Raw genomic sequence first — 19,030 nt, forward strand, 5'->3', positions numbered from 1 at the left:
AGAGCTTGTGGATTTACATTGTATCGGTTGAACGTTTAGTTGTGATTCATTAAACATCCACCATGATTCCGTCAGAACACATTTTCTTTGTATCCACATCAAAGAATGCTCTAGGTTCTGGCAAAAAGTATATTTGATAGAATAAATCGCACTTGATGTCTTGTTAAGGGTAGGCGGAGTGTGTGCGCGAATCAAATTACAAATACCAAAGTGAAATCGCATCTCAGAGTGCTGTAATTCCGTTCGGATTGTTGTGCCTTGGATGTGGAAAAAAAACCATTATGCAGATTTGCTTTTTTTAGATTGCGGTGCGGAAGTGGCCTGTCAAGTCATTTAAATAATGGTTGTGTGTATCTAAATCGAACGGGAATTTGCGGAGGAATCTGACTATGTCGTAACTGTACATTTTTGTATGTTCACTGTCAGTGTACTATTTTCATTGGATTCGCTGTTGGCAGTAACCCCGTGGTAATGTTCCCTCCTTCAGAGCACCTTTGAAATAATGTGCACACAACATAAAGATCTGCATGCAACAGATAACCTTAATGAAGGGATACCGAAGCAGAGCGCCAAAACTGTCCGTAACCGAATATTCTTCTTTGTTAACGGAAAGTGTTTAAAGTTACTCACACTATGGCCATCTTACGTTACGTATCACATTTTGTGGGATTAGGCGAAGTAAATGAACTACTCGGATGCGATCCTTATTTACTAATGCGTTTGTCCGGGCACTTTGAAAACAATGTAGGTTGCACCGGGTAAGTTTGAATGCATTGACCATTTACCTGACACTTGTTTGCAGAGGATATTGCGATATCAAGTGCATCCCCGTTGAGCTTTTTTTTTACCCACTCAAAGTTTAACTAAATACCCTTAATTTATTCTACTTGCTATGCAGAATTATTTGCACAAACTGACTTGTGCTTCTCATAAAGTTGGACCATCGAGTGAACGGTCATCTCGTCGCCCATTCAAATGAAGCAGCTTCACCGTCAGTTGTTTTCTCTAAGGTTTTTGTAAACAAGTTATTCTATTAATCTGAATTTCACAGCGTATGGTATGGTAGGCATGAAGGGTAAGAACATGATGTGCCACCTCTCGTGAGTCTGACTCAGTAACATCTCGCGTATTTTCGCCCACACGGTAAGCACGCTCGAGACTAAGGAAAATATTGTTTTCCACAAATGGTTCAAAACAGCATTTTTATCCTCAGCAAGGGTTTGGGGACAACTCATACTTGGTTGCAGACTGAAGTGGGTTAGAGTGGAACCTCATCAACTTTGGTATAGACAAAGTGAGCTCTGTAGAAACAAAGAACAGAACTCGCTGATACCGTAAACAGTATCCATCTCACCTGATGTTTTACAATCTTGATGGAATTTAACTACGGTTGATGATATGTACTCTGAATGCGTACACATTCGATTACCTCTGGCGGTTGAGGAAATCATATTGTCTTTTGTGTTCCAGCTCAGTTTTTCCATTCTTCTACAGTTCAAAAAGTCTCTTCTGTGGATGAATTGCAATACAAAACTGCCACCGCTTTTAGAAAACTTATTTCCATAGGACCTTCCTTTATACAGAGTCTCCCAGAAAGCTAGCGTTGTACACTTGAAAAACGGAATCCTGTAAGCTTAGCCTGCGTGGTCATCTACTGGTAATGTGCTGGTCAACGTTTTTCCTCGCTGTGATTTTGCAAGCTCAATAGTAATTTCAAACCACCGGTTAAGAGCGTCTCGTTATTTATCTTTAACAAGTAAACATTTTAGGAAATAAGATTATAAGCAAACGCATCAACGAACTGCCAACTGTGTGATCAAATGGCGGAAACCGAAGGTAATATGGGCTCCGTTGAAAACCTAATTGGACGCCATTTTAGCTTGAATGTATTCCGCTATGAAAAACGGCAGCATTTTGAGGCTACTTCGCTACATTAACAGTGTCGCCAACTTATCATACTTGGCTCATCAGTCTTTTATGACTTCCTATTGTTGCAGTACCTCAGGCTAACACGATTTAGACTGCTCGTGGATCACTTACACTCACCCCTCAATCAAGAAGTCGAATCGAGTATATTGCCCATAGTTTTAAAATAAGGTATTTTCTGGTTCAAAGCATGTTTCAATCCGAAATTTTTGAAAAAAAGTGTACTCCTAATTTTACAGTGCATAAAAGTTTTGTGGCTCAGGGAGCACACCTGGGTGCCGGTTTTTATCTCGAACTGTGGGACTTATTTGCAAGCGTTTAATCACTAGCTGGAATGGCATTTCCGGTGTATTCATGTGTAGCAAAGCAGTGCGCTCTTGGTTAACTTCAGTTTGGTTGATCTTTTAGCAGTTGTTTTATTCATAACAAGGCCTAACTGTTGTTTCATAAGCTCAGAAGGCCCGTTATCATCTCCTTCAATAGACGTTTCTGTTCGTTTCAAGGATCACACAGACGCCATGGAGACTCTCCATAACATAGTAGGACAAATAATCCTGATAATAATATATGAACTGACATGACCTTTAACAGCAGTCATAGTGTGTTATGTTCGGGCGAGCTTGGTCATAAGATTAGGGTCAAGCAGACTCAGTCTGACTGACATGATCGTGAAATATTTCACTGCTTTCTAAGCCCACAGATTTTATGCACAGTTGGTGTTCTCTGAGTTTGTGAACTGAGACAACTAATCAAAATAATTCGATTTGTATCCCATCCGGGTTCTTCCTCAAACACACCTTATGAGAACGTGCGAGAAAGTTAAGCATTCAGTAACGTTGAACGAGCGAGAATAATTCTAAAAGCCAGAGTTAGTAAAAAAAACGGTTGTTGGAGAAATCCTTTTTTTAAAGTTTCCGATAACGTTTATTTGAGACCTTGTAGTTAACGCGTAAATGTACAGCACAAATTAATGTGGGTTTCTTAACTTCCTTAGAATGGTCCGAAGAAACTCAGGGTCGGAGTGTCTTAGGCTGAGAAGGAGATGGATTAATCAGGAGTCCCCTGAGAGTGTGTTAAGACCAAAAGTTTGTTCGTCATATTTATGCCGGACCTGAAATTAGGCAATATTGAGAACAGTCCAGTCAAAACGCAGTGTGAAATTTGTCAGCTCATCAAAAAAGTTCCTGTTTAAGCTGATGGCAAGCTAAGGCCGGACTGGTGTTATCTAAGGGCACTGACACCCTTTTTGTAGCAAGTAGTCCTCGGTTACCTGACGTTCCGCAATGGACTTCGCGATTATGCATAACATTTTGTTCTTGATTAGGATTCCAATCCCATCACAAAGGGACCGGGACTAAGCAGCCTTCATTGTTGGCAAGTTGGTCTAACTTGCTTGTGTATCCTCTGCCCATTTGTTCATATTCTCCTCTGTGCTGAACCAATGACAGAATTCGCACTTTTGGAGTTTGAAGTTCCTGTAAAACTAATGGAAGATTCTAGAGCCAACAAGCCATACTAAAAGGCAAGTGAATACATTTTGGAGTTGCCAAATATGTTTCATTTTAGAATCCGCGTCATGTAAATAATTGTGACGCACGAGATTAAACAGTATTGGTGTTCATTAGTTTCACATTCATGATTTTTCCTCCAATCTACTAGTAAAATTCACATAAGAACGCCTTCAGCTTTTCTAATCTGGAACCGTATTTGTCAGTTAATGCTTTTATTGTGTCTTCTGCACATGTAACGAAAAGTTAAAACAAGATATTCTATGATAGTAGGATTTCGAAGGAACACGGGCAAGTGGAAGACCACTTAATATATTCTTTTGCTCGTGATGTTGGCCAAGTTGTGGGTACCTGATTGTTACGGCCTTCACCGCAAAGGAAATTAATAGGCTTGTTTATAAAAACCAAATACTGTGTATGTGCATTCATCCAAAAAAGTGTAACATGTAACATGTCTATTTTTGGCACACTGGCTCGAACTTCCTGTTTGGAAAATACTCCGATTATTTATTGACCGCACCATAGAAAAGTAAGCGCACGTTCGTACGCAGATGTGTTTAATCTTGACAGCCAAAAGCACTCCGCTTCCATGGTATTATTTTCATTATGTACTCTGCACTGCGTGGCTGGATAGTTTACTGATTCCGAAATCGATAGACGTAATTCAGGTGCGCACGGCCAGTCTGTGTGCACTCCGGAGTGCGTCAGACGTAACTCACCAGTGTAATTAAGAGAAAATGCGGAATTAACTAGGAGCTCAGAGGAAGATGGACTCTGTGCGTTTGTTTGCCGATATGTATTCCACCAAAAAACTGTGGTCAGCGGGTAAAACGCCACTGTTCAAGCTGGCATTTCGGTGAGTTTGGTATGAACACTACATTCAACTGGAAGAATGGCTTGGGCTGACTGGTTTTGGATCTGAATGCGTGAGATCACCGAAGAGATTCACTTTAACGCAAACATTCGCTTCTTATTTTATATGCGTTACCATCGGAACCACCATTTTACCGATGACCGTTTCTGACACAAGTAAACCCTTCGAATGAATTCCAAGGTGGGTGGGATCACATCCATTTCGATCCGCTTGATTATTGGTTTGGCCACCAAGATTTCAAAACAATTTGCAGAAGAATCACTAACTGATGACAGCATACGAGCTACCAGGATTTTGACACTGCCTAAAATCTTTTCAATTCGAGATGTTCTACTAAATTTCGCCAGAAGCAAACCACATAGTGATGATTCAATAAAAAAGTGACGTTCAGCATCCTTGTTTCTCACAAAATGTATCAATGAATGATGTTTTATTGGCTGAATTGATGACCCGATACCTAAGAACTCTTACAGCGACTTCTTCGGTGCAGTTTAACGTTGGAGTTTTGTACACTATGTAATCTCGTAAATGTTGGCTGATTTGTAACAACTCTAGGAGTGACATCGCTGCAGGTAATTTTAACAAACCGAGTACAGTTGAGGATGTAGACATGTTAGGGCATATTGTATTCTGACGAAATGTTACAATGATATTGATCATAAACAGACCCTCGATCCACAAATTCATTCACCCAATGATATTTCGCATACTTGCACCCTCACTTAATAGCTCAGTCTAACGATTTCATCACAGTTTGCAGTTCATGCGCCAACTATATGCTGCACGAGCCTAAAAACCAATGAACTTTACATCACAGCAAATGGACTTGAGTTGTCTACATAGGAACAGTAAGCACAATTGAAGTCTATACTTTGGCTAAATTTCAAGATGAAAACCAACAGGAGACACCGTGGAATTTCCCAAACCAAATTATGCTGACGTCAAAGTTTGATTCGTTCACTACATTGTAAGCTACATGTTACAAAATTTTGATTCGATTGCGTTTTTGATGGATTTATCGATGCGAGCACAAATCGAAGTTACTTTATATGCAAAGATAGCAATTGTAGTGCATCGTTAGGCCTGGTGAAAGCCACTCCCACATGTGAGGAGCCAAACCAATAAGGCTGATCATCTCTTTCTCATTGTTTGGTTCCAGTTTTGCTTCCAGTTCTAAATCATTCATTTGTTTTGAGAGGGTCATTCAAAGCGGTGTCCTTCAATTCGGCCGAACTTTCAAATTACCATCAACATTCCACATTCTTTGGGCTAAATCAATTACCGATTCACTGGGGATCATTCAAAGTGAAGTTTAGTATAATGAAGTGAGATCGAAAATTCTTTGTGCGATATACACTGAGCAACTCAGGGATAATTTCTGAAGATGTTACATTTCGTACTCTGACAATCACAGCGGAAGAGCAACAGAAAGGTTTGGTAAACTCTACATTCAATCTGTGAAATGCAATACTAATGTGTTAAATTTAACAAGTAATGATTCACAAATACGGTTTTGTTAGAATGGTTTCAAACGGTTTTGGAGGTATTTTGTTGTTCACGGATTTCACCCATATACGGGTTCTGAACTCAGTCAGAGTTCATTGATGTCATTGTGAGATGGGGTTGATGAATCGCTTCACCACCGATTGCATCTGTGACCACCTGTTTGGTGGCAGCCATAAGCTTCTTTCAAAATCAGCTTCCTTATTGGCATTTTGTAATCAAATGATTACTAGAAACGTTTCATAATGGTCCGTTTAGGAGCACAGTCAACATCGTTTATCGCTGGGTACTTAGCTGTTGAATTAGGTTTCTGGGTGGTTGCTTTACCTTATAGGTCTCACGGACAAAAGGGTTTCTATTTGTATGGAAGTGATGTAATAATATTCAAGCTGGCAATTACGATAACACCGAAGTCGACATTTGTGCTACCACTGATTCTAATGCCGACGATAAAACCCTATAAACGGGATACAAATGGCGCATGCGTGGCAGGTGTTGTTTTCCTACTTTAAAAAAGCAAGGCAATCTAGGAAAATGTAAGCTTTGAGAACTTATGTAAATTTTTACATTTCTTCGGTTAATGAGTGATTCATACTGACTGTCAGCAGGACGATCGCTTCGTTTCACTTCACTGCTGGTAACTTAGAGACTTTCATCCAATCTGAACACCAGTGCTACTAACGGCCAGATTATTTATTAAAGATCAAAAGTTATGTAACATTTTCCTAATACAATCAATGATTAGGTGCCTCCGCTGCAACTGGTGTTGAAAGCAGTGTGTACCTTCAGATTTTGGTATTTACAGCCGAGCTGAGAATGATACGATAATGAGTCACGCTTCTTATTCACCATCCGAATTCACAAGTACCGGAGCTTTCCGACACGTACTGTGAGACTACAGAGGAACGTTTCCACCTCTGTGCATTACGGTCGAGAAGTGTGCGAAATGTTTAGCCGTGTTTACCGCAAAATATTTGCATATAAAAGAACGTTAAATGAGGCACGGAAGTCGTAAATCTACACAAACAACTCACTAGATGAGTGAAGTTAAATATGCCAAACTTAATGGAATCATAAAAGCCAGAAGAAGGCGGGAAAAGTCTGAACACTGGACATTCAAATACTGTGCGGCTCTGCCGAAACAAAATGAGTTCAAAATAAATCAGTGGTTACGACACAATGATCAGAAAGTTCGTGGTTGAAACACAACTCTGGTATCTCGACTGCACCTATCAAGGATTGGATAACCTGGCAAAATTTCAGCCCTCATGTTTCTTCTTGCTTGTAAGGTGACTGGGCACCGGAAGAATGTTGTAACTGAACGGTTGCATGGCATTCTTGCTTGTTGACTCTGTTGTTCTTGTGAACAGTGAACTTTTTCGGCCTGTCGTCATAAAAACATTCTGAGGAACTATTTGAATGAATGTGACGGAAAAAAGAAACCCCACCGTTCCAGTCGGATGATACAAGCTCTTTTTTTGAAAAAAAGGTCCGGAGATTTTTTGGGTTCACTTATTAAAACTATGATTGCTACGAACACAGCGTTAGTCCGAAATGTGTTGGGAAATGAGTATGTTGGTTGCATTCAATGTTAGTTGTTCAGGTAGCTTTTAATCTGTCCGCTGACCTTGGGAATCAAATAGGAAACTTTGGTAATGTTGGAAATGAATTTGAAACGCTTGCAACTCAGTTACAAAGCTCAGCCAACAGACAAACAGGCCAACCGAAACAACCACAGCAACGTGAATTTTCCCAGAGATTGCTCCTTGGAATTTTGCTGCGGGGTTAAATTCCTCTTTGTTCACTCTTATAAAGCCCTTACGGGATAGCCAAGTTAATCCGGTCGATTCCGATTAAGCCCCCATGCACTCGGCGAAAAAAAGCTGACTGGCTTGCAGTTGCGGTTGCGGCAGGTTGAAAGAAAGTTTTTTCGTTAAATAGCGTGAGAAAGAGAGATGAAAATTGCGTGCTCTGTAGCAATAAGCACTCCACCAGTGTTCACTGTGTTATTTTGTATTTCCAAATCATTGTTTATTGTAGTCAAACGTTCATGTATGTCCGTCAGCGTGGGACAATGAAAATAATGAGGATTTTGAACTGCACAATGAACAAGTGTTGGATATTCAGTGGGATGGTGGTATGAACGAACAGATTTGCTCCAAGAGTACAATGAAGCACCAAGCTGTGGAGACGTGATCTAAACATGAATATATTAGAAATTGTCGGTAATTGGAGCGAATTTTATGGTTTGTGATGGTGCACACACAAGTAAATTGCCACATTTTATTCCCGAGTGAAAACAGCAGCACGTTCTCTTTTGCGGCAGGGTGAAAGAAAGTTTTTTCGTTAAATAGCGTGAGAAAGAGAGATGAAAATTGCGTGCTCTGTAGCAATAAGCACTCCACCAGTGTTCACTGTGTTATTTTGTATTTCCAAATCATTGTTTATTGTAGTCAAACGTTCATGTATGTCCGTCAGCGTGGGACAATGAAAATAATGAGGATTTTGAACTGCACAATGAACAAGTGTTGGATATTCAGTGGGATGGTGGTATGAACGAACAGATTTGCTCCAAGAGTACAATGAAGCACCAAGCTGTGGAGACGTGATCTAAACATGAATATATTAGAAATTGTCGGTAATTGGAGCGAATTTTATGGTTTGTGATGGTGCACACACAAGTAAATTGCCACATTTTATTCCCGAGTGAAAACAGCAGCACGTTCTCTTACACAATGAAGGGGACAGAGACTCAACCATTTCCTCTCATTATTGTGGTAGTCAATGATCGTTATCTGCTGAAGTGTGACTTCATTGGACCATCTCCCTTTGATATACAGTGCAAATTTATAGTAAAAGCTAACGGAGCGTGTTTTTAAGCGCCACCTCGTGGTAGAGGCGATGTTGCAAAGCCCAAATGTCACAAGATTCAAGCATACATTTATCAGTCACTGCTGTCTGATAATTATATTTTGAGATACGGAAAAACTTTCCCTTACTATACTTCCTGAATTCGTGGGAATCCATTTTGTTATGTCCACAAGTTAAACATGATGTATTCCACCTCAAACAGCAGGGAGTGGAAGCCTGCGTAGAAGAGCCCAATGCAGGGTGTTTGTTCCATGAAAAAGGTATTAAGCATTGTTCAGTGCTCGAATGTTTTTTTGGTAGATCAATCAGCTTCTCAAAAATTCGTAAGATTCTATCATGGCTCCTAACAGGCGAAAACGCAGTGATCTAAATGTAGTGGTCGACGGGTGAAGAAACGATTAAAGTCTAGTTTTCGCTGATTTTTCCCCAGAAAAAACGTATCTTTGCATTTTCTGCTCTTTTCAGATTTCGGGGGTGATAATACCTCCCATGGTGGCGACGAAACAGAGGGTGAAGTAAGCTGGATTGAAGGCGTGGCCATTTTGTGTGCGGTGGTTGTCGTGGTACTGGTCACAGCAACAAATGACTGGCAAAAGGAACGTCAATTCAGGGGCCTGCAAGACAAAATTGAATCCGATCACCGAATGTCCGTAGTACGTGAGGGGGAAATCGTCGAAGTCCTTGTTGGTGATATCGTCGTCGGTGATATATGTCTTGTCAAATACGGTAAGTTTACTGAAATCTTGGATTGCCTTAAAATCAAACGCTTGAGAAGATGCAAGTTGTTTCATATGTCACATCTCACTACTGCTTTCCACAATCAACCGTTGGCACTCAGTCTTACTGTTAAACAAACAGGCTGTTGTGAAATGCCAAGAAAATACTTTTCGTATTCAGAAAGTTTAGAATTTCCATTTTTGACTTTCCATTATATGCACCCCATAAGTGATTGATCTGATGTAGAAGTGCAAATAGATGGCTATAACAAGTTAAGGAAACGTAGTAACACTGCTTCATTTATAGTATCCGCAAAACACCACTCAGCGTGGGATTACTTGGTGCGACGGTTCAGAATTGCTTGAAATGTGAGATACACAAACCTACGAAGAAGGCGATCAAGCGTTTCAGTGTTCTGTGTGCCGTACGGAAGGGTGTTTGCAGAACCATATGCCTGAACAGATAAAATTGGGGGAAACTGTTTAGGCAATCTGAGTACTCTCGGATAGAGAAACTGATTTACGTCTTACAGCGCAGTTGTCACTACGTTGGATGTCTCAGCAAATTGACAAAGTATTAAGTGTGGAGCTGGAGGCTGTTGATTTGTTCATCGGCTTTGGCAGATAGCTCTAAAAAATTCTATCACCATTCAAGTGGTGATTATTGAGCCGACCTCCGCGCACAGTTACTAAGCTCGGACAATGACTAACAGCAGATAAACACGTCCAAACTACCAGCATTTCCAGGTTCTGCAATGGATGCAATTCATATCTCTACTTTTTACGAGTTGACTTTTGGAGGCGAACTTTCAAGCCAAATGGACCAAGTGATAGCTTTTATTGCCCTACATTTTGACGACTGACTATCTTGTAAATAAGATGCATCACCGCTGTTGTAAACTTTGCGACGCTCTAATGAGTAAGCTATCGGTATTGTCTTATTGGGAAAATCACAGAAAAGTAATTTGTTACTGATTTAATTGCTTGAACTATTCGAATGGTTCATATCCAAATCTGACTTGACCAACGTTCGTCACGTGAATACGGGAAAGAATATCGGCTTACCGAAAGTCACTCTTCAGTCATCTGTTGTGTACATATTTATCCCTTATCGGGCTGTATTCGCCATCTGCTAGAATGAAGCCACCTGCTACCTTATCCATAGCTAATGTTTCGTCATTTGCATCTGAAAACAGAGGACTGGTTCCAAAAATCACACCTGACTACCCACGTGGGGCAAACGTATAGCGGGAAATACCCATTATGTGCAACCGAATTTCATAGTAGGAGAACGTCACACTAATTGAAAAAGCTGCTCCTTGTATACAGAATACAAAAAGCCACATTTATTCGATAAAGCAGTGATCTCAACAACTATTTATCTACAAAGCAGTATGTTTTTGACACATACCTTCGTCAAGTTTGTCCGCTATCCATGTGAAGCAAAATGCCGTTGACGACCATGAGGTCACCATCCTTCGAATTAACCGAATACCGCTACGTGTTAAAACGTAACACTTCGTTTATTCTTACATACACATGAAAATGTATCACTAGGCTTAAGCCACTTTATAGGATCAGTGGTATCAACTATCAGAATCCTTATTTTCTAATGGATTGCGTGTTAAAGAAAGGAAATTTCGACTCGACTGTGGAGGTATAAAATATTGAAAAGTGGACTCATTCATCGTGAGTTATCGAATGCGGGTAGAAGCGGAAACGCCAATGTTCTTATCGAAAACAGTGGTCTGGATATCCAAACTTTACTGGGCACCACTTCATGCGGTATCTTTTGACCTAGCCTGTATCTGCGTTTCCTCTAAGATAGATGACTTTTTGTTCAACGGTGTGCTGGTAGCATTATTTGGTGTCAGGTATCAGGTCGTGATGTGAGCTTTTCTAACCTGAGAACCCCTTGAGCGTAGTGGTACAAAACGGCTTCAGGCCCTCTAAGATTCGAATGTATAATCGGGTCAGCAAAATCTGTAAAGGACCGTCGTTCGTGAGTGAGATCATTAATTTGATGAGCCGCGTGATTTTGTCATTAACTCCAAGCTCTGCCCGTTTCTAAAACTCTCGGTACATCCGGGATACACAACGTAAACCATGCATGATTCAAACTAAGGTGGTCATCAGTGACTATAGTATACTGAATGTAGAAACTTTCTGTTGAAAAGCACTGCTATTCTCCCAATTAAAATGCACACAGAGGAGTCGTGAACAAATCTGTTCCTATCATGTGCCGTATAACATAAACGCAAACAACCCGAAAGTCTCATCGATGTGTTTTTGAACAGTACCTTCAAATATTTTTGATCCATTTCAAGACGTTATCAGCAATGATGGAAAAAGGAATGCAATTTAAAACAGAGACAAAAATTCTGAGGTTCGGCGACTTTCGAAATTGCCGCTAGTGTCGTATCGCAACCCTCACTGCGAGTTAAATTCTTAGAATTGTGTATTTGTATATAGCACGAACGTAGTTGAGCTTATGGCCTCAACACTTGAGTGCACAGATTATATTTTGCTTTGAAGTTGCCTAAACAATAACGTGATCGCAAAGGCTCTCAAGCCCGAATAAACTTAGTACGAGTGTTGAATGAAATAGCCTCTGGACAGGCTAATGACGCATGGTAGCAATCATATGATATTCCCAAGATGCAAAAATTGACCGAATGAAACGTGCTAAGTAGAAGATTTTTGGTGCAGAGAAACTTCATGCTTCGTTGGGTTATTTTTGGGTCGACAAACATAACGCAGAGGCAGACTTGGAAAAGAACACGTTTGAGGAATAACTTAGCTAGTATTTAACCGAACGGCTGATAACCGCAATCAAACACATGAGTAGCAAGTCGGGACTTCGTTGAATGGCACCATAATTCAGCAGTATGTATCACATGGAGAATTTCAAACGCAAGATCGGCATAATGGACTATTTTCATTTTTCTGCTAGCAAATCAAACAGTACGCTTCAAAGTATGCCTAAAGCCGCATATCGGCTGTTTTCAACCCCTCCAGCAGAAAACAGACTATACAACCCGAAGCTTTCTAATTATCCTGTGACCATGGTGAAACCACTGGAAGTACATGGCAATTAATAATATAATTTCAATCAAGGTTAGAAAAAACCCTGATCAGAAAATCTAGATGTTCACAAAACACTTTGAAATCGCCATGCTCTTTCCGTTTTTCGATCAAAATCCGATGGACTTTTGCAATTTCGGACACTAGTACTTTGGACGTGCGAAGCTAGATACAATCCCGTGTACAAGCAGTTGATTTATGCATGTATTGAGAGGAGTAATATCTCCATGAAAAATGTAATAACACGTGAAAGGCCAAGTGGCGGCCTAAACACGATGGCATAACAGAACCATATAATTATTTATTTCTGATTTATTAAGTTCATCCGTTAAATTATTTATGTTTCAACACTCAACTGCATACGACCTATATACTGCTCGCACCATAATTCACCTCTTACTTTCCTCAAACTGCCCATTCATGAACCACTCAGATGGTGAGCAAAAAACGGGCGCTAGTTTATTAACCATGCGTTTATGGGTACGTTTGTCCTCATGATGAAACCGATTCATGGCAAGGGAATGAATCAAAACCATGTTAGTAATATTTCCAGCGGTTAGAAAGTAAGCATGTAAGCGTATGATGTCGAACAACGGCCAAATATCTGTGTTTGTGCATTGCCACGTATCAGGCCATTGGAAGCGGTTGTTGAGTAGGACTAAATCATGTATATCTCTGCAATGTACTACTCAAAAGGTTGCTGAAAACCCGTCGACAGCCCGCGACCGGTTTCGCCCTTTCTTGAAAACATCTGAAAACATCATCTGGGTTCCAGGTGAGTCTCCCAGAAGACCAAGTTAGTTTGCAAATGAGTGTATATTTGCTAATTTCGTGCAATTTGGTTTCAAGTAGAACTTAAGTTTAACGGAAACCCGGGGACTGCGCCTACCTGATGAGCCCTTAGAAGAGCAACACCAGTCGTGGGCTGTCGTCGGATTTTCAACAACCTTATGAGTAGTACATTACAGAGATATACATATATCGCGATATCTCGAATATCGTAGAGACTGAAATATGAGGCGGCCCGGTGCAACACATTCAGTTGCCTAAAACATCACAAGCGAAAGATTCAGCTAGGTTTTTAGGTGAGTCTCTCGAAAAACCAAATTAGTTTGCAAAGTACTGAATCACGTTCAGGTCGCTCGCCTGTTTTGCAGACTTTTGGGACGAGCCAGAATGCTCTTAAGGTCTTCGTTAGATGTCGAGTCTCCCCTAATGTAAAAGGCAAATTGCAGGTCATTACGTTTACCTGATGTCTATCCCTGTAGCAAAAGTTCGGACGTCCCTGAGTTTGGACTTCGTGATTCAGATGAGAGTGGAATAGTTCCTAGGAGTCATAGTTTCAATTGTCTACCGCCTTTGAGCAAATCGGTGAAGCTGGTTAGCTTCTGGGACCTAGTGGTTCCAAGTCGTGTGCTCTTCTGAAAGCGTTGACGTTTTGCTACTCGGTCAGTGAATTTACCACAAAAAATCCTGTATACTTACAGCAAGCAAGGACACCTGCTTAAACCAACGTGTCTCTCCAACGTAAATTGGCAAATATAACACGGTGGCCCGACACAGTTCGATCTGTGGGCAAGTATTGACCCGTTTCCAAAGTTACCGTAAGCAGTGCCGTCCTTTGTGATTTGTGAGATCAACTCAACATCAGGCATTGGGTTTGTCTACATTTACTGACAATTTAGCAGGAGTCGATGTAACATAATGTCTTACGGGCAAGTAGCTGAATACTTAGTGTTTCAGTGTGAGTCACATTAACAGGATAATAAGCATTAGAAACGGACATTCAAACTAAGTTGAGATGCCCTGATCTCATGTCAGTAATCAGCTACAGTAATTCCATCTTATTTCACAAAAAATGTAGCAAAAAATCAAAAAGACCTTTGCAGCCGCGTTTTCACCCATAGATTATTTGAATCGGCTATTCAGTTAGTAACAAACTGTTTACCTGCTTTACAACACCGAAACGCCTCTGGGTAGAAGCTTAGTAAGTAAACGCTGAGCACCACTTGGGCAATAGCATAACATTCTACCACTTCTCTACGCGGTCAGGGTAGTTGCATAAGTCCGCATTCCGGTTTACATTTCAGTTTAGTTGGCTTCGTTGGAGTGCTCAAAACTTGTACGGACAGTGGAACATCTGTAGCGTGATTCAGTGTTTCTCCGAATAGAAGGCCTTGATAACATTAGAGACGTAAAGGGCAATTGGCTCCTTTGCTTATCTTGAAACGGAGCTTCAGGAGCATTTCCCCCAAATCGCCGCAGACTGAAAAGCACGCGAGCATAAATCCAGCTTTCTATGCATAAAAGACTGAGATAATTGCCAGCCTTCTATCAGTTTTCCTTGCGTAATTAAAAAATACTTAACGTTTGTCTCTGGAGTGCTTTTTCTCGTTCGCATTACATACCTGTACCTCTCACCTGGATTATCTCATCGTAAAGAAATCGTACAGAACGTCTCCGGATTTTTGGAGTAGGTAGATTAGGCGCGAAAGCCCGTCCTGCAATGTTGGTACTACCAGCTTGTGCAGATTCGCGGTCAAACAGTCTAGATCTCCGCACCGGTTTCAGCACCAGCGTTCAAACAACAAGTACATCAGATGAGAAAGCGGTGCTTGTCCTTCTCTAAATGAAATGGCAATAAAGTATTTGTGTCTGTAGCACGAAAACCTGAAGTTCAGTCATCTGTCACACACCAGCAAAGCAGATTTCAGAAGGTAAAACAACAAGCATAAAGCTATAAGTACGTGGACCTTATGAGCACCTGATCTGCGTATTTTCCTACTCATTCACCCAGCTTTGGTTTTGTTCTGGTACTACACCCATTTGTCGTTATTGGAAAAAACACTCTTTGGTCGAACAAGATTTGTGTCACAACATTCCCGGTCCTGTCTCCTTCTTATGCTTTTCAACGCCATATAACCCACAGTTGGGTGACAAAAAAAGAATACTTTAAGTTTTGGGTTGAGTACCTTGATGACCTAGAATACCGTTAGAAGCCTTAGCTTACTCATAGCTTAGTGTTTCAGTTAACATTGTGAAGCATGATTCCTAATTTTAGTCTCGTTGATTCGAATGTTGCAGATTAGACTTCTGTAAAGACCAATGTGTATTTTGTTTTTTTCCGCAGACGTTTACTTTTGTCAACAATGCCAATGTGCATCCGGGTTTGGCTATTTAATCAAAAGTCATCGATGAACATCATGATTCCTAGTTACGAAAAATTACTATGTAATCGGCGCAAAGGCTTGTTCTAACAAAAAATATTTAGAATGTTGAATTACTAGCACGGATAATATGGACTTAGTGAAGGCCACTGAATATTTTTGCGTTTTGTGAACAAGTCCGTCGTTTTTACCACTAATTATTGCAATTTTGGTGGCAAATCATAAGTAACAGTAACTGACATACATTGCTTGAAAGTGTGAGCGGGATATATTATCCCGCTAAATGAGGAACACATGCCGTTTTCCAGTCCGCTATTGCGAAAACCTGTTCTCTGGAATATTCGTCGCCTCAGACGGACATCCGGCGTCTTGATCATTACGGCCAGATTGCAGAGTATAACTATCCAATTTGGAGCCGACGGCGATTTTCACGACAGGCGAAACTATAGACACACTAAAAGACTAAAAAGTATCACTTATCAAATCTTTCTGAATAAGTGCGAAGTCTACAGTGCACCTGTCACAGTCAGTTAAAAACAACTTCCTAAATTCATCCTCATGCGATTGATTTATTGCATATCAGTCAATAAAAGCTGTCCGACAGTCCATCAGTTCTACGTTTTCTGAGCTCAAGTACTTGATTTTTTCTCCTCTCTTTTTGAAGCTAGTGCCTGTCAGCAACGAGATGAATGAATAAATATGTTTCATGAAGTTTTAATCAAAAAGTTTTCAACAGTTGAATAAGCTACCGCAGATCTTAAATGTTGGTTTGAGTTTCCCCCCTTACAGGAACATTTTCGCCGATTACATCGTATTAGTAAATGCCGGTATGTCAAAATATGGTTAAAGTGATCAGTATTGTTGACACAGGGACATTCCAGGGACATTCCGCAGTCTTGTGTTTACCCCAGAAAATAAATGGTGCAATTATGTTACTGCATGGCACTGTGACGTGTTGAAGTCCCAACGTGAAATGCTTTCGATGACAATCACCATCTTTCTTTGTACACAAAAAACCACTTGTGATATTGCTTGATTCGTTTTAGTAACTCTTTTGTCTGCTTCAGCAATCATCGAGTTGCTGTCTTTCTAGAATTTCGGTCGATTATTTTTCTACTTAAACTCGCATCGGACTGTATCTAATTTAGACGCCATCTGCAACAACCGGTGTGAATGTTGGGCGCAAACTCGCTTTAGTTGCAAGTCTCAGTTGTGATTTTCGTCAACTGAGGGTTGCTGCCGGTTGAGCAGACTATATGTGGCAGTGGCTATATGTGTAGCCGTTGTTTTCACCACGTATGTACGAATTGTGAAGTGTATCCACCAGTGTTTTCGGAGCAATGGAGAGTATAAAGAACAGACTATATGTGGCAGTGGCTATATGTGTAGCCGTTGTTTTCACCACGTATGTACGAATTGTGAAGTGTATCCACCAGTGTTTTCGGAGCGATGGAGATGTATGAAGAATGGAGTGAAAAAAAGTAAAAATGGCTTCCCCGGTCAAGGACCTCTATCATCACTTGTAGAGTAGACCGTCCGAAGAGTCTTGTATACGAACAACATAGAGACATCCAACAACTAAATCTCATTCAACTTCCCCACTTCCTAAGTGGTCGGCTCACTTCTGAGATCACTATGTCAGTCACCCAACAGAATATGTTGAGTAATTTGTGCCGGAATTACACAAATGCTGTTAAACTCTTTCCAAATTCTCTTTTGGAGGAGCCCAATGCATTGCCATGTGTTAGAATCAACGGTAAAGATTTGAACAGGTTTCGGCATCGTTGATTTAGTGATATTTCACATTGCTCAAAGGGAAGTTGGGCATCAGTTGTGTTTGATACCTTAATGGCTTGTTCGCGGTGATGTAGCGAGTGCACTTATGTGCTAGGCGGGTCAAGTATGTATTACCCAAAAGCATTACACGTTTATGTGAAAGTAGTTGCCGTCGACAAATTGGGTGTCTGACTGAAGGATTCCTTCATGTGTTATTGTTTTTATTGTGTGCTTTGCTTACAAGATTTCTCTTGCCTTTGAATGGGAAGCCGTTTTGCAGGCATCTACGGCAAGCTGTCATCCAAGCAGCCGTATGCAGTCATCGTGGCGACCAGAAGGTTTACTTTTCTTGTTTTTAATCAGTTTCCTTTCCACCGTGATGTTCAATAATACTGAACGCTGATTCTCCCTGCTTCGTTTTGCTGCACAGCTGCGTATGCCTCTTTTTTATAGCCAATCTAAACGTCTTATCGATTCTCCATTTCACTCAACAGACCTCATCACACGCAAGAACCGCTTGTTTATTTAGCTGTGCTGGACTGTCAAAGTTGCCCGAGCGACTCCAGGACCAACACTCCTGGTATCACAGCGCTTTCCGGCCTCATTTTCTTCTAAGCTTCTAACTACGATTAATCACGATAGTTTGAACAGGTTTCAGGCAAAATGCCCTTAAAACGCTAAGGGCATTTTGGTGCAAGTTCACTATTTGTTTGGTCCACGAATAACTCGAGACTTGCAATAGCAAACTACTTGTTGTACATGTGGCTGTTGATCTGTTCCCCAGCTTGGCAGTTCGGTTTCACACTTTTCTCCACTACTCTAAAAGGCCTCATCAGCGCAAGGCTAGGTAGATATTTCCTCCCTTTCTACGTGTGGTGTGCGACTAAAAAAATTCATTGATCCTTTTTGCGATTTATGTTCTCTTGTGTTTGCTATAGAAACATTAGTTTCGGTGTTTATGCAATGTTTTCCCAATTAACCACGAACGCAGTGTTTCTGGGTAGTCAGGTTTCGATCATTCGTGTTACGTGACATTTCAAAAGAAGTTATTTATGCCCCATTATACGCACACCTTCGTTGATTTCCATAAGGAGTGATAAGAATTGTAAATCTGGAGAATTTTGCATAGGTCTGAATGAGCTCTATCAGATATCTTCATTTATCATCGATGAAGCTTGCATGGATTAGCTAACGGCTCACAGAAAATCGACGTATTGCAACATTCTTGTCTGTGCCTCAAGGGGGTCGATTCGAAAACATCTATCTAACTGGTCGGATGCTAGACTTACCCTGGATGTTCCTACGTCTTGTTACTAATTTGGGTGACACCTATGGAGAGGTTGCTGCCAGGTTAGCTTCAGGGAGTAGTTGACACACTTGTCAAGATAAGAAGTGACACCGGTGACACCTAAAATACTTCATGCGTTTGTGTACTGATCTGGATGTGCTTACATTTAAATGGGCACCTGCGATTAAGCCATTATCAATGGATTAAAGCCTGAAAATGACCGACCCAACAGGATGAACTTGTGATGTCATCACCAACTAAATTTATAGACTGGTAATATATATATATATATATATATATATATATATATAAAGAGA

The 19,030-nt window shown here is 40.7% G+C and overlaps 1 protein-coding gene across 1 annotated transcript in view; it reads left to right on the forward strand.

Annotated features, from left to right (window-relative positions):
* Window positions 1-19,030, forward strand: part of T265_02676 (hypothetical protein) — a gene marked incomplete at both ends in the record, with an annotated part of 55,397 nt that overhangs the window by 20,337 nt on the left and 16,030 nt on the right. The window contains one exon of the mRNA XM_009166978.1: window positions 9,148-9,408. Within this exon, the coding sequence (XP_009165242.1) occupies window positions 9,148-9,408 (261 nt within the window). The remainder of the gene's footprint in view (window positions 1-9,147; window positions 9,409-19,030) is intronic.

The sequence above is a fragment of the Opisthorchis viverrini genome (assembly GCF_000715545.1).
Source record: "Opisthorchis viverrini unplaced genomic scaffold opera_v5_34, whole genome shotgun sequence".
NCBI lineage: Eukaryota > Metazoa > Platyhelminthes > Trematoda > Opisthorchiida > Opisthorchiidae > Opisthorchis > Opisthorchis viverrini.